The 16,632-nt window shown below is 34.9% G+C and overlaps 1 protein-coding gene across 2 annotated transcripts in view; it reads left to right on the forward strand.

The window, feature by feature from the left end:
- Positions 1–16,632, forward strand: part of GRIK2 (glutamate ionotropic receptor kainate type subunit 2) — an 819,862-nt gene that overhangs the window by 503,633 nt on the left and 299,597 nt on the right. For both annotated transcript variants that reach the window (XM_001367939.3, XM_056818623.1), the window contains one exon: positions 13,384–13,590. In XM_001367939.3, the coding sequence (XP_001367976.1) occupies positions 13,384–13,590 (207 nt within the window). The remainder of the gene's footprint in view (positions 1–13,383; positions 13,591–16,632) is intronic.

Below are 16,632 nucleotides of genomic sequence, written 5' to 3' on the forward strand. Positions count from 1 at the left end.
AAAAAGGGCCAAGGAAGAGGCTAGTAGAGGTCAATATGGGGAAGGGAGGAGTGTATAACTAGTGCAGGGGAATTCTCAGAATAAAATGAGGAGTAAAGGCAACTGGAAGTCATGGGACAGTTGAAGTGGGGTTTCGAAGCTGAAGGAGAAGTGGAATAATAGTTATTTGTTCAGTTAATTGATCAGATATAGGAATATAGGAGTTCCTGAACTAGGAAGTGCTGCATTTGTGAGAGATGGAAAGATCAAGTAGTAGAGGAATAGGTCATAGATGTCAATGAGAAATTTGGATGACTCAGTTTACCTCTGCCCTTTGAGAAACCTCAGTACTAAGCACCTCTGTTTTGGGATTGAACCATGGACTTTAGAAATGTTTGGGAACCCTTAGCATAGGTGGGATTTGGTTAATGTTAAGTGCCTTTTGTTTGTTTTGGAGGCTTTTCTTATTGCATTGTCTCCTCTCAAGAGCCAGGCTCCTGAGTTTGACCCTTGCCTCTGATGTGACATAGCTGATCCCTAAGTGATACCCCTCAGGCTGGCTGGAAGAGGTTTGCACCCTGTTTGTGGTTTATCTCTGCAGGCTTGCAGAAGCAAATTCTCCTGAGGGTATGAAACCCCCCAAATTCCATTTGTCTTTGGAATTGGCAATTAGCATGGTGTTTTCTCCCAGGGTGGAGTTGGCATTGGAGCTGGCATTTAGTGTGATGCCTTCTCCCAGGGATACAGTTTCCAGAGTCCCAAGGGTGCAGGCCCTGTGTGGTACAGCTTTGGACTCTGAATGGTGGCCAGTGTTGGACTCTATCCCTATTCCTAATTAAAGACAGTTTTTTTTTTTTTTCTGACTACTTTAGTAGTTCTTTGTTATTTCTAAGTTAACATAGGAAAGGAGTAAATTGAACAATTGTGAGTTAAGATGTTTGGAAGAGCATTGATATACACATAGAATACTGTACACATTGGCAGTCAGGTTAAAAAGTTTTAATATGGAAGCAAGTTTATGGACTATCAAGCAGGCTTTCCAGAGTACACAGTAGACTATGTGGGTAGCTTTACAATAAGACTGCAGGGTTGAGTTGAGGGGAATAGAAATAAGAGATTAGGACAGTGTTAAGATGCATGTAAACTTCTAGCCTTTGTGTGTTGTCTGAGGGATTTCCCATTCGTTCCCCAAACTTTAACTTTTTATTTATTTTAACTTTTAAAAATAAATTGTGTGTATTTATGGTAGTAAGAGATATGGTGTTAAGAGAGAAGAGGAGGGAATGTGTTTGAATAATGACGACTGGGGGATTTTAAATCATTGGATTAGGAAAGAAATGATCATAAAATAAAACAATCCTAAAAAGAATCTGAACTGTGATGAATTCTAAAGGCCAGTCCTTGACCTTGTAGAAAAATGGGTTATTATGGATAAAGAAAGTTGCCTGCGATCTAAGCTCTGTTTCTGTCTAAAATTGACTGGTAGTGGCTCATTTCATCTTAGTCTACATTTCCCTGTCTCCTTACTGAGCAAGAATACTTCTCTGTCCTGAAAAAATAAATAGACCACTTTGGAGAACTGAGAGCACTTTGAAAGCAGAGATCATGTTTTGTCTTTCTTTGAATCTCCAGTGCTTAGTACATAGTAGATGCTTGCTTAGCACAGTGCTTTGCACATAGTAGAAACTTAATAAATGCATATTGGCTGCTTTTATGAGTGAAACAATCATGAATAAGAAGGCAAGGTATATATGTTTTCATGTTGTAGGGGTTAAGGGAATGGAGCTCCATCATTCTGGAAATGTCACTTAAATTTTTTTGGCCCTCTTTGGGTACCAAAGAAGAAGTTTGAATTTTTTCTTTGTCTTTTATAAGGTGTTTACAGTACCTTATTGTAAAATATAATTTAACTATTTGGTTATTGGCTGCATATAGAAAAATGTTAAGATATCTCTAAATTTCTAGCTTTTGTCTGCTGGCTTTCACATTCTTTTCTTAAACTATAATAACTTTTCAGAAGAAATTGTGTGTTTTATGGTATTAAGAGATAAAATGTTAATAGTATACAATGCTATGCATATATTTTAGACATTTCTTAGTTTCTAAACTTTTTCTTTGTTGTTTGTTGCTCTGTGCATGTTGTATGTAGCTATGTAGCTTCTGCAAAATTCCCCTGAAATTCCCATTTAATTTTTTATGCTGATCCATGATATATAAAAACTGTGATGGGGAAAGTCGTAATGTGTAAGCAATTCCTATATTTGTTAAGTTCCTATTACATTCCAGATATTGTCCTAAGTGTTCTACAGATCAACTGTTATTTGACCTACAGCATAGTCCTCTGAGATAAGAACTCTTATTATCCCCATTTTAAAGTTGAAGAACTGAAGCAGAAAGGTTAAGAAATTTTCCCAGGGCCATACAGTTAGGAGGTATCTGAGACTGGATTTGAACTCAGTTCTTCCTGATTCTTGGCTCTGCTATCTATCTTATACATGTTGTATCCCCCATTAGAACATAAACTCCTTGACATCAGGAACTGTCTTGTTTTTATGTGCATCTTCAGTGCTTTGCACATGTTTATATCTTAATAATTTATTTTTCATTCATTCATTTTTCACATGATTGTAATCAAACTGAAGAATATAAGTTGCTAGAAGGTAGGGGCTGTTTTATTTCTCTTTTCTAGTCATACCCCTAGAGACTGGAATCTAACTAGATACATAATATAAACTTAACTCATTTACTGATAAATTGGTGAACTAACAAGTCACTCTGATTTTTCTGTTGATGCATACCATTCCCTTCTCTTTCCTAGGTAGGAGAGAGGAGGTATCAAATGTGGTCAGCTTGTTTCAAGAAAGACTTTAATTTACAGCAGTAAAGGTTCTTTCTCAGATTGCTAATCACTGTGATTATTATGGGGAGACTGAGGAGAATTGTATTAGAATTTGAAGAAGATGAAACTAATGTAATTATGCCTAAATCATTCCCTCTTAGATATAGTCCCGGGTGATGCAGGATTTTGGCAGTTTTTTCCTCCTTTCTCTGATTTTTCTTCTCCTTTCCAGCTTCATATTTTCTTATCCTCCCAGTGATACATTCACATATGCAACACAGTTGTTTTGTGTTAAAAATGTTTTTGAAGACTATTTGAACGCCCCTCCTAGAAGAATAGAAGGGTACTCTATAAAATAATAATGAACTAACCCATTTTGACTCCTCTTTACTTTTAATTAATAATCCATCCAGCTTCAGTTGCATTTCTATGAATTCTTCTTTCTAATTATCAGTCAACTCTTTAAATCTAATCTCAATCTACTCCTTCTTTGGAATCTGAAGAATTGTATTTCAAATGACCCTTAAATTGTTAAATTCTCTTTCTCTCTCTGAACATTGAAACTTGAAATAAAATAGCATATGATAATTGCCTGATGCAGAATTCAGTCAGAGTCCCTAAAGTTGATGTCTCATTTCTCTAAATGGTGCCTTGGGGACCCATCAGGGACAAGAGAATGGAATACTTCAAAACTATTTGAATTGACAAATTTAGGGTATACTTGATGTCTGTGATTCTGAAATTATTTTTAGCTTATGCCAGTGACAGCTGGAAGAGACCTTAGAAGTTGTCTAAACTCCCTACTAACTCTTTTATTTTATAGGTGAGGAAATGGAAGCCTAAAGAGTTTAAGTACCTTGCCCAGGTTCTTGCAGATGGCAAGTCATGACACCAAAATAAAATCCAATCTCTTTATCTCCATACACAATAATCTTTTTGCTATAATTACCCAATTTGGTCTATATTTTTAAAAGAAGTGAGAGGTAGCATGACTTAGTAGATACAGGACTGATGTACAGTGAGTTGACCTTATTGTCAGGAAGACCTTGTATCCAAGTTTCAGTTAGGAGACAAGTCATTTAACCTCAATATTCCAGACAGATATCTAAGACTATATTTTGGCATAAAATGTACCTACGTATCTTCATTATTAGGAGAAATTTCTTTGGGAGCTCCCTAAAGTAATGAAATAACAGCTAAGAGATTTGCCAAAAAGGTCACCAGGAAGAGCCAGGAGTTGAAATAAAATACTGATTTGAAAAATCCTTTTTCCAATATACCACACTGTCTTCCAAGACTCCAGATAGTTATTGCTAACTTTGTTTAACATTCACATAATTAATGTGGAAAATAGACACTAAGAAAATTAATAAAATCAAAACTAACAAGTAACATTAAACTCTTCCTTTGAGTCTAGTAGCTAGATGAAGACAAGCTATAAGAAGATATTACAAGATTTGTGAGTCTTTCAGTTCATATCTCTGGAATTATATAGGGACAATATAGGGATCTTTTTTATAATTCAATTCACTTCAAGGAGACAAAAGTGATTCCATGGAACCTGGTGGGTGACTTCCTGATGACTTAGGGATGGATGGAATTGATTGAGAGTTCCCATATAGACCTTTGTTTGTGCATATGAAGTTTTCTATAGGAGCAAGACACCAAAGCATATTAGAGGCTACATGGGGCCACTTAATTACTAGAATACCTATCCAAGTCAGGAACTCTGTATTAAATTATTTGAATGAATTATTAAGGAAAGCATATAATTAAAAAAACAGCAGAGAACACCAATGAATGGAAAAATCATTACTCAACTCCTACAACCCTCTTTTATTATGTAAATAATTTCTTATTCATTTAGCTCAGAGGAAGGCTATATGAGTTGGTTTGTTTTAATTTCTTTTTAAAACAAATTAAAATCATTTAATGGTAGTGCCTTTAAAATTCCTTACTGGGGATGTGAAACTATGGGGAAATTTTGTGCTATATTTTTTTCTCCAGCAAACCACAAACCTAGAAGGATGCTTTGATCAACTTTAATTACTTCATAGGATACCTCAAAATAGGGCTAAAGCTTTAGAAAGCTATTTGATTCCAGAATTGGTGGGCTATTAAAAGGTTAATGTAGTAGAGCAATAGTGTGCATAATCTAAGAATTATTTAAGTTATGTTTGTCTGAGAAATTCATCATTGAGTTAGACTTGTAAGACATTTGTCTTTCCAATGATGTTTTATATAGGTTTTGTTAAAGCTGGTTTTAATTTCCCAAGCATATCCTCTCTGAATACCATGGGAAGAAGGAATATGATGAGTGGGAGGAGTAAAATTGATGAGATTTTAAAAAAACAAACAAACCTTATTTCCCATCTTAGAATCAGTACTATTTATTGTTTCCAAGGCAGAAGAGTGGTAAGAGTTTGTCAATGGGGATTAAGTGACTTGCCTAAAAAGATATCGAGTCCTGATTTGAACCCAGAACCTCCTTTCTCTAATCCTGCCTTTCAATCTACTGAGCTACCTAGATGTTCCACATGAGTTTTAAAATAAAAACAAAACATCTTCAATCAGCTAAGCTACAAAGGGGCCGTTGAGAAGTGACTGCTAATCACGTTTTCGGGACAGAAATTAGATATTGCCAAAAAAAAAAAAACAAACCCACTGCAAAATAATTGAGTATTAAATTATTTTTATAGAAAAACTTTCAGTGAATTTAACATTTGAAAAATATTTATCTGAGCTCCGTTTATGTCAAATTTCAAGGCAGTACATAAAAAAATTATTTGACTTATTTGCTTCCTTAAAATTGTGCTTGATAATGAAAATGCTGACAAATCTTTATTACAGATGCCAATAGAAAGAAGTACCTTTAACCCTAGAAAATGCTGATGCAGAGATTTAAAATGATGTGAGAAAATGGGAAAATTGTCCAAGAGAGTTTATTACATTAATCTCTGAATGTTGTATGTGGCAGAGTAATTGATTCTGGTGCTATTTTCCTCTTATTTCATTTGTGGACATTATTGTCCTTTTGCTGAATCTAAGAGAAATGAATCAAATGCTCAGTCAGAATCTTACATAAATTACCTCTATGTGAGATTTTGTATTAATCAAATCTCAGAAATAATGATGGGACACAAATTTAGGTGGTTTGTTATGTGTGACAAAGGCTTCCAGTTCGAGCTTACGCATTCCCAAATGGCATACATGTTCTCTTTGGTTCTATGTGATAACACTTTGGATCTCTAACAACAGATACTTCACTACTTCTGTGAATCTATGAACATACTAATATAGATCTTCCCTCTGAAAAAGCATATCTTACATACTCATGTTCTCCCATTCAGAATTTCACTTTCTTTGTATTTCTATAAATCCTACAAAAAGGTCCATCCAGTGTGCTAGTGAACTTCTGCTGGATCAAAAGCCATTTATTAAGGAGATTTAGAAGAGAGTGAGAGAAGAGGGAGGGAAGGTATCTATTTTGTAAGACATTTTTGAGGAGTTTAGCTTTCAAAGTCAGAAGGAATATCTGACAATAGTGAAGTTGAATGGATCAAGAGAGGATAGTGGAGAAAGAAATGTTTGTATTCTGTAACAAAATAATCAGTAGACAGGGTGTAACAGTTAAAATTATAGTTGAGACTGAAAAAAAAATCTAAATTTAAATGGTCACCTAGGGAAATACCAAATAATAAAATACCCAAGTCAGATGCCAAATTTTTATGGTGATTTAATTACAATAGGAGGAAGAAAATATTAGACGGAGAGAGAGCGAGGGAGAGAAGGAAAGAGAGAGAAAAGGAAAGGAGTTTAACTCAGAGCCACTCTGGCTCAGGCTGAGCCAAAGTGGGTGTTAAGGCCTTGGAAAGCCAAGGCAGGGAAAGGGGTAAATCCTTATCACTCATGTGACCAATCTGAAGGAAAGCAGTCTGCAGGGTTCCTCCAACCTCAAGCTCCAAGATAGCACTCAACTCTAGCCCTCCTCACAGGAAGTCCCGAGAACTCCAGAGGCTGTTCTCTACCTCACTTCCTGTGTCTCACATGTGCCAATGGTGGCTCAAGCTTGACTTAGGACCACCGAGAGGTCTGTCCTTTTTTTGCACATGTCTGTTGAAGACCATTTTCTCAAATAATTAAATCTTGAGTTTAATGCAGACCTTTCAAAATTTTGTTACACTGAGTAGGGTGGAGAATGCAGAATTTCCAAGACCTGATTCTGTTATTCCAAGTATCTCTATTGTTATTGATCAGGAAATAGCTAAATCAGATCTTCTAAGGAATGGTCTGATTAGGGTGAAACAGTTTTTAAATTCACAGGGAGAGATTAAAAATGAGTAAAAATTGGTATGATGTTGGTCAGATAACTTCCTGGTCTGTTGGACCACAGAACACCAATATTGTCCATGATATTTTCTTGGCAAAGATACTTGAGTGGTTGCCATTTTTTTCCTCTAGTGGATTAAGGAAAACAGAGGTTAAGTTGCTTTCTCAGAGTTACATAGCTAGTAAGTGTCTGAGACCAAATTTGAACTCATCTTCATGATTCTAAAACCAATGCTCTTTCCACTAAACTGTCTAGCTGCCTCCTCAAAACTAACACACATAAAAAATGTTGTACTGATCAACATATGCTCCTTCCCTGGGAAGATTATGCTCTTATTTAAAGTACAAGTGTAGTAAACCAAATGGAGGTCACAAAGAGTTGGACACAAAAAAAATGACTGAATAACAGTCAGTTAGGCTTACACATAAAGGACCCGTGGAACCTAGGGGTGTCTTGCAATTCCTATTCTGTACTCATAAGTTCATGGCATTGCAATTCCTATTCCTAAGAATATTTTTCTTTATTTGCAGAGTTCACAAGTTTCCTTTCTGAGTGTGTCATGAACAGACAAGTCATTTGTTCTTTTAATTTGTAGTTAGCTCCCTGAAGAGATGTTCAACCTGATAAGCAAACCTACAGCTGAAGCAGGTCAAGCAGTTTACTTTTTAGGGCTGATTCCTCTCATGTTTCAGATACTGCTATCTTCAGCTCTGGATCTCTGATTACTAAGGGAATTTCTAGGGTTTTTTGATCTCTTTGTTGTGTTAATCGATCAACACTGGTTAAAATTTCTTAGAACACTGAATGAATGATTCCTGCTCTTCTTATTTCTCATTATTTTTTCAATATCTGCAACTGGATTAAAATTAAATTTCAATTTTTTTTACTTATTTGCATACATCTTATTTTTATTAAACTAGTTTGATATTGATTTTAATATATACTCTGAGAAGTCAGCAGACTGACTGAATCTAAAATAATTGCCATATCCATATTCAATATTTTTCTGTTTATTATAATTGGTTTCATTTTTATGGTCTTCTTTGATACTCACTGGGCTCAGCACCTGGACTCTTTTCAGAGAAAATGTTTCATTTCATTCCATTAAAGCTAAAGCTACTTTTATAGTTTTGCTCCTGACCTTGCCCTGTGACATCAGTTGCAAAGGCTATCAATGATGCCCTACTTTACTAGCATAGATCGACACCTTCTCAAACTTCAATAATTGCCAATATTTGTATTAGTACCTCCTATGTGGCAGGCATTGAGCTAAATTCTTTTTATACACATTATCTCATTTAATTCTTAGAGTAGTCGTTGAGGCAGGCACCTTTAATGCCCCCATTTTAAAATCAAGGCAAACAGAGGTTAACTGACTTGCCTAGGGTACATAGCTATTAAGTATTGGGGGCCAGATGTGAATTCAGTTCTTCCTCTCTCCAGGGTCAGTGCTCTTTCCCCCATAACACTTTGCTGCCCAACTTTATGGCCTTAGTGAAAATGCCTAGAAAAGAGAGATTAAGTGATTCCTAAAAGTTCAAGTAGCAGTTATATGTAAGAGGGGAAAAAATTGAGCTTTGGAGTCTTTCTACCTCAAAGATCACATTTTTTTTCCATTAATTTAAGCTGCCTCTCCTGTATATAACTCACCTTATTTGCATCTTATAAGAGAATTAAATATTTTGAAGATCCTAGAAATATGCATATAAATGTAATAATAGATAAACACATCATATAAACTCTACCTCGGGGCATTCTTGATTTAAAGGTAATTCATGACATATTTGCTTATTGTAGAAATGTGTGTTTTTGAGGAACTTCAAGTGTATTTATACAGGCAAATATTTTCATCTTAGCTTATATTAACTCACAAGCATTTATAAATTTTCAGTTTATAAAGCATCATTCATACAACAATTCTGTGAAGTTGGTAGTGTGTCACTATCATCATTTTCCAGAGGAAAAAACAAACCCAGAATTAGAAAAACTGAGTTAATTGCTCAAGATCACATTGCTGCATCCCAAACTGAGACTAGTCAGTCAGTCAAACAGGCATTTATTAACCATTTGCTATGTCTCAGTTGCTGTGTTAAGAACTAGAGGTATAAATTAGGCTAGCAAAACTGCAATACCAACTATGATAGCTAACATTTATATAGCACCTATATGCCAGGCACACTACTTACTACATTACAATTATTCATTTCATTTTGTCCTCAAGACAACACTGAGGGAGAAGAGGAAATTGAAACAGAGATTAAGTGACTTGCTCTGGCCATACAGCTAGTTCATGTATGAGGTCAAGTTTGAATTCAGGTCTTCTTGACATATGAGACATATAGATTTTTGTACAAAACCAATGTGAAAATTTGTTTCTCTTGGATAAGCATATTTATTATAATTTATTATATATACATAGCAAATCTTATGTATTATTTTATTGTTGTTACATATATTTTATCTATAAAAATAAATAATTTTAAAAATCAATAAGCAATGACCAAAAATGATATATATACAAAAGAGATGGAATATAATCTCAAAGGAGGTGCTAGCTATTAGTCAGGACTGTAGAACATCTACTGTCAAATGTAGGCTTTGATTTGAATCTTAAAAAAATCCAGAAAACTGTGAGGTGTAGGTGAGGCATTAATGCATTCTACCCATGGGGAATAGTCAACATCAAGGCATGGAAGCCATAGAGATTTCTTTTGCCCTAACCTTCTGTCTTGGAGCCACACCGGTTCTAAGGCAGAAGAGTGGTAAAAGGCTAGGCATTTGGGGCTAAGTGACTTGCCCAGCATCACACAGCTTAGATTTGAACCTAGGACATACCATCTCTAGATCTGGCTCTCTCTATCCACTAACCCACCTAGCTGCCCCTGGAGTGTTGTGTTTTGGCAGGCTGGAAGTAGTTGAGGGTGGCTAGGTAATAGAAGGTGTAGAAGGGAGTGAGTTCAAAGAAGAATGGAGAAGTAGGAAGGGGCCAGATTATAAAGAGCTTTGAATGACACACAGACAAGTTTATATATAAAACTTAAGGTGATACAGAGCCACTGGGGCTTATTAAATAGAAGGGAACATAAGTTAGAATTATCCTTTAGAAGAATTACTTTGGCGGCTAACAGGGAAATGGATTCAATAGGGAGACATTTTAAACTATTTCATTGGCCCAAATGAGAGGTGATTAGAACAAGATGTAGCACTGTGGTTATGTTAATATGATAAGGAGACATGTATAAGAGATGCTTTGAAGATGGAAACGATAACCATTTGACAACAAATTATATATAAGCAAGGATGGGAATGATATAAAGTTTGTAATCCTGAGTGACTATGAGAATGGTGGTATATTTGACAGTAAAAGGGAAATTAAGAAGATGGGAGAAGTTTTTGGAAATTAGAATGAATTCCATTTTGAATATGTGTTTGGGGTGTTTATTAGGCATCAGATTTGAGATGTCTAAGAGGCAGTTGGAGATGCATGATTATAACCCAACACAGAGACTGTGGATATATAGACTTAGATACATACCATCTGCATAGATACAATAAATGAAATATAAGAACTGAAGAGATGATCAAGTGAGATAATAGAGAGCAAAAAGAGGGTCAAGTACAAAGACTGGGGATGGTTAGTGCCAGTGGTTAGTGGGTATAAGATGGATAAGGAACCAATAAAAGAGACTGAGAAGTAGCAGTTGTACAGAGAAAAGAACCAGGATAAACCAAGTCATGAAATTTTAGATAAAAAAAGACTATTCAGGCAAAGAACATAATCAATATTATCAAAAGCTGCAAAAAGTTAAGAAGGATAATTATTGAGAAAAGATCATTAAATTTTTCAATTGGGACATCATGTGTAACTGAGCATAAGGATGTTTCAGTTGAATGATAAAACCAAAAGGTAAATTTCTAAGTGTTTAGAGTTGAGTGAAGGGAAAGGAAGCAAAGGAACCAAATGTAAATGATACTCTGAAGGCATTTCACCTTTGTAGAAGGTGTGATATATGAGGTTAAATGGTGGGGATGATAGGATCAAATGAGGGGTTTTTAAGGGAAGGGAATATTTGCATATAGTAGGGAAGAAGCCAGTAGATGGAAAGTGAAGCTATGAGAGAGAAACTGTGCAAAGGCGAATAATGAGGAAAATTTACAGGAGAAATCAGAAGATCAGATCAAGGGCCCATGACTGGGAGGGCTGGCTTTGGATTGAAGAGGGACTATCACTATATGATCCTGGAGTAAAGAAATAGAATAATATGGCTGACCAATGTAAGACTGTAAGGGAGATGGAACTCTTGGTGAATGATCTCAATTTTTCTTGCTGAAGTGAGGTGAGGTTCTCAGCTGAGTGGGTCAAGGCCATTGAGTAAAGACAATGGTCTCTGATGGGAAAAGAGTAGTGGGGAAAAAGGCCAAAATGAAATATTTGCCTTCATGCAATCAGGACTTATTTAAAATGGTATAATACTAATTTGTGGTGAGCATAGTAAAAATCACTTCCATGATTTTCTCCAATTGTGTTGAGCCTCATAAGTTTAAGACATAGTATTGGTGTTGGTTTTGTAAAGTATCATTAATGAAAGGCAAAGCAGCAAGGGATTCAAGGGAAGAGGATAGTGTACAGTTGAGTTAGCTCACCAAGGAGTCATCAAAGAAAAGGGAGAAATGTATAGACAGTGCAATGGTAATGAATGACCTTGGAAAGAACTGAAGTGTGGAATTAATGGAGGTGATATTGATGATGTAGAACATAATTAGTATTGTAAGGCATAGAGAAAGATGGAATGAATGAAAAAAATATGATCCCATAATGGAATTACAGAGTTTGTGTAGAAGGAAATAAAACATGTATTAAATGACATGATCAAGGCTGTCATCTCCTAGAAATGTAGGTGACCTAAACCAAATTGATTGAGTATCTGGGAAGTTAGAGTTTTGGGGGGAGTCATAAACATATATGTTGAAATTCTCTACTACGAGGGCTTGATGTTTCTATTTGAATCTCTCTGACACATTGAAATGTAAAAATGCACCACTTTGAATATATAGTATGATATTAAATATATTAAATTATCATTGGGGCAATTTTTTATATCGGATCAAAGATAAAGGTTTTGTAGTATAAAATTTTCACATCTTATATTTTTAGACATTGAGATTTGGATTGTATCAATTAGTTCACTAGATATAACATTTTTGTAGTACAACAAATTAGGGATACTCATTAAGAAGAATGAAAATCAAGTAAGAAATTTTAGGTCTCTATCACTGTTAAATCTATTCTAATCTTATTAAAATAGAAAAATAAACAAACCAAAATCATGAAAAGATATTAAAAACCTTCCTATAATTGTCTACATGAGTTAGTGCAGATTTGACCAAGATAAGTAAGTTTCATGTAATATATAGTATTTTTCTATAATAATTGAGTTACAGTTTCATCTATTTTTCCATAGAACATAAACAAGCACCATACATTCAAAAATAAGATTGCTTTTAGCAAGAATGTGAAATTATCTTATTCTCTCTTGTTTTTTAGCCACTCACCAACTTTGCTATCCATTCCCCTCTTTGCTTCCTACCAATTTCAGGTTTAAACTGGACTATAAAACCTAGTATTGCTTTGTGTGTGCAGTGCCCTTCCTCTGCTCACCAACAAACCCCTGTTGTTGCCATACATACACTTCACAGTTAAATTTACTTAATTTGCACCTTGTTCCCTCCAAGACAAATTATCTTTGCCTTCCAAGTTCACAGTTCTGATAAATGCATTCTTGCTAATGGATACATACTCCCAAAGTTTGTTTTTTTCCTCTAAATATAGGTGTCTTTTCTTTAGATAAGATGTGTTTTCATTATACCCTTTGTGGAAAATGCTCTGCCTTCAGATTTAATTTATAGGAATGAATAATGGTTACCTGAATAGAAGGAGAAAATGGCTACATGGAAGGCCATAGGTAATATATGGAAGTAGGTGTTGTATACCACCTCTTCAATCCACACCATAGGCACATTGTTTTTCAAATCTCTCTAAACAAAGAAAACTATTTTCTGAGCAATAAGACCTACTGGATTACTTTCAGTTGTAAAGACAATAGTTAAAGTTAATGTAATGATACCCACACAAAACAGTCATTGATACTAACAGTTATAGATTAAAATTCCCTTAATTATATAGTGTACAAATGTGACTAACTGAAACTATTACCTTTCTTTTCAATCATTGTAGGAAGAACCCTATGTTATGTTCAAGAAGTCTGATAAGCCCCTATATGGGAATGATCGATTTGAGGGATATTGCATTGACCTCCTCAGGGAACTAGCTACAATCCTTGGTTTTACCTATGAGATTAGACTTGTGGAAGATGGAAAATATGGAGCCCAGGATGATGTTAATGGACAGTGGAATGGAATGGTTCGAGAACTAATTGATCATGTAAGTTTTTCCATTTTCTCACAGAAACAACTTTTTAAATGTTAAATAAGCCTCTCAGGATCCAGTATATATGTATAACAACCATTATTTCTTGTTAAATTTGAATGTTGTTTTATTATTTTCTTAGAAAACAATGTCATTGTGTTTGGTATTTAAAAGAAGGGCAATGATCAGTTTTTATATCCTAAGTTAACTAGTATTTAGTGTTTCAAAATCTGGAAGACTCATGAATTTTTGTTATATTTTGATTTCCTAATGTTGAATTTGATTCCTTCTTTATTGCAATCAAATTACCTCCTAACCATGGGGGTGTAAGATGTAAACTCCATCATTAATTTTTCTTTGGAAAAAATGTTTTTCTTAGGAAGAAAGCATTATAGTTACCAAATTACTCTTGCAAATCTTATCTTGATAAGAATGAAAAAAATTACATGCAATTCTAAGATGTGAGGAAATATGCATTTGATCCTCATGATGTGTTTTCATTTTAAAGATAAAATTTAAATAAAACAGAAATTGCAAAGCACACAGAATCAGCAGGGCATCCCAGTGTGAGTCAAAATGGATATTTTTATAGGCAATGGTTTGTAATTGAATAAGTCAGGAATCCCTTCCTTTTGGTCCCCCAAAAGTATAATTTCTCAGTAGTTCCAATGAATTCCACTCTTGGAAACATAGTCTAATCTTTGTAAAACTATGTTATTGACTGTAGCTTCTCTTGTTTTGACTATTTGCATTTATTTTGACAATTTTCTTAATATTAAGGTATTGGATCATCATATGAAATAAAACAAGAGTTCTCTGTATTGATGCTAAGCTACATTGTCTTAAGAATAAGTTCTCAACTCCAGAAGTGTCAAGTACAAGGATATGCTTTCTCAGTGTTCTAAAAATATGCTACTAGAAACACAAGTTAATTAGTATAAACTTCTGAATTCTCCTTTCTTTGGCTTTTAGTCAGTCAATAAACATTTATTAAGTGACTACTATATACTAGCTACTCTACTATTAAACACTGGGCATATAAAGAAAAGCCAAAGTCAGTCCTTGCTCTTAAGGAAATTCATAGATATGTAGAAGAAATGGCATGTAAGCAACATATACAAACAATATATAAAGGAAGAACAGGAGATAATTAACAGAGCAAAGTCTTTAGAATTTAAATGGATCAGGAAAGATATCTGTGATGCAATGAAATGCACAGAGTATGGCGATGGAGTGTCTTATGAGAGGCACAATGAGGAAGGCAATGTCACTGGACTGCACAGTACATGGTGGAGGGCCACGAGTTTAATGTGTGAGAATACAAAAAAGTAGGGTTAAAGAAGAGACATTAAATAAATCCAAACCCATAAATGATTATACACAATGCCAAAATTTAGACAAAAAAAGCAAAGAAATTAGAGTTCCTCACTCAAGAGAGATAATTTGACCTCATAGGTATCATTGTGACATAGTGGGATGAATCCTATGACTAGATTATATAGAGTTTTGTATGGGTAAAATGTATTAAGAAGAAACAAGAGGGGGAAAGGAAGAGGTGAGGTTGCATTGTTTACTGAGAAGATATATTCATAAGAGCAAATCCAGGAATCAGATAGAAGCATCCCAGATAATGTTTAAATAAAGGCCACTGAGGAGGAGAAATAGAAGTTTCATTAAAAACAGATAATTTCAAAATAAAGTTGCTTAATATATGGTTTATATTGAAGTACTTGGGTATTTAATATTTACATTATCTTTTCCCTGTCCTCCCTACCACCTCTCCCACCAAGAGGTAAATTCAATCTGCAGTGGATTCTGTGCAAAGATTTTCCCCCCAATACCACAAAAATATATGTTCTGTAATAATATCTAAAGGAAAATAAATTTTCTATTCTCCTGCTTTAACTATCTATTATCATTAATTCCAGTGTCTCCCAAAGATATGTATCATAGAGAAATTTAGTGCAGTGGAGAGAATGGGGCACAATTAATGAAAGATGAAGTTAGAAAAGTGTGGGAATCATCAAAGATTTTTCTGGGCTAGGATCTTCTCTTGACCTTTTGGAAACAGCTTCATCAAAGGTAGGCTGTTCGTAACAGAACTTCTGCTAAATTATTTAGAGGAGTTAGAGACTAGAGAGGGGATTCATGCACTTTGAATATCTAAACAAGCTATACATTCTGGTTAGCCAAGTGTAAATAAATGTAAGCAGAGAGGCTAGTTGAGGCTGGATAGAGCAGTATTAGCTATGACACTCATATTAATTAATGTGACCCAACTGTCTCTCCCCGATTCTTCTCCTTCTCTTTGTATTGAGTGAAGGTGAAAACTAGAATCTGCATTCATCTAATGTCATGAATTATATGGTAGCTTGGCCCACACAGCATGTGTGAGAGCTGGAGGCAGGAATCACTGATAGGATGATGATGTTTACAGCTGGAGTTGATTATTTGAATCTAGTTTCCTGAGATTACTCCCGAGAGAAAATGTGTCCTGTAGCTGGCATCAGGCCTGTGATAGATTAGGTCATTCAGACATAGAGGGTAGTTCAACAATGAGTGGAGAGGAAAGAAAATGTGACAATAGAGAGATAAAGGAGATAATTAAGAGGACTTGTCCTATTTCATATAATACTTCACTTTGATCTGAATATCAGTTGTTACTATTAGCAAATTTTCAAAAAGACTTTATTCCCTCTTTGGGAAGTTAATGTCAACATACATTTATTAATTTCTAACTGCATTTGTTCCTGAAAGTGATAGGGAGTTGTGCTACTGGAGTTAATGAAAGAATGGAGTAACACACTCAGATCTGTGCAACAGAAAGATTAAATGCACAGCTGAGTAGAGGATGGACTGGCATGGAGAGATCCTTGAGTCGGAGAAACCCACTATTCTTATTTTCAATGAGTTTTGCACTTGATGTAGAAGCCCTAATATACTCTAAATTGTGGCATGCCAGAAGGTGAAAACAAATGATCATGTCAACTGTGGTAAGGAAGTTAAAATAATAAAATGATGTGGGCTTGGTCAGATGGTAATGTTTCTATAGGATAG

This window comes from Monodelphis domestica, chromosome 2 (genome assembly GCF_027887165.1).
Source record: "Monodelphis domestica isolate mMonDom1 chromosome 2, mMonDom1.pri, whole genome shotgun sequence".
NCBI classification, from domain to species: domain Eukaryota; kingdom Metazoa; phylum Chordata; class Mammalia; order Didelphimorphia; family Didelphidae; genus Monodelphis; species Monodelphis domestica.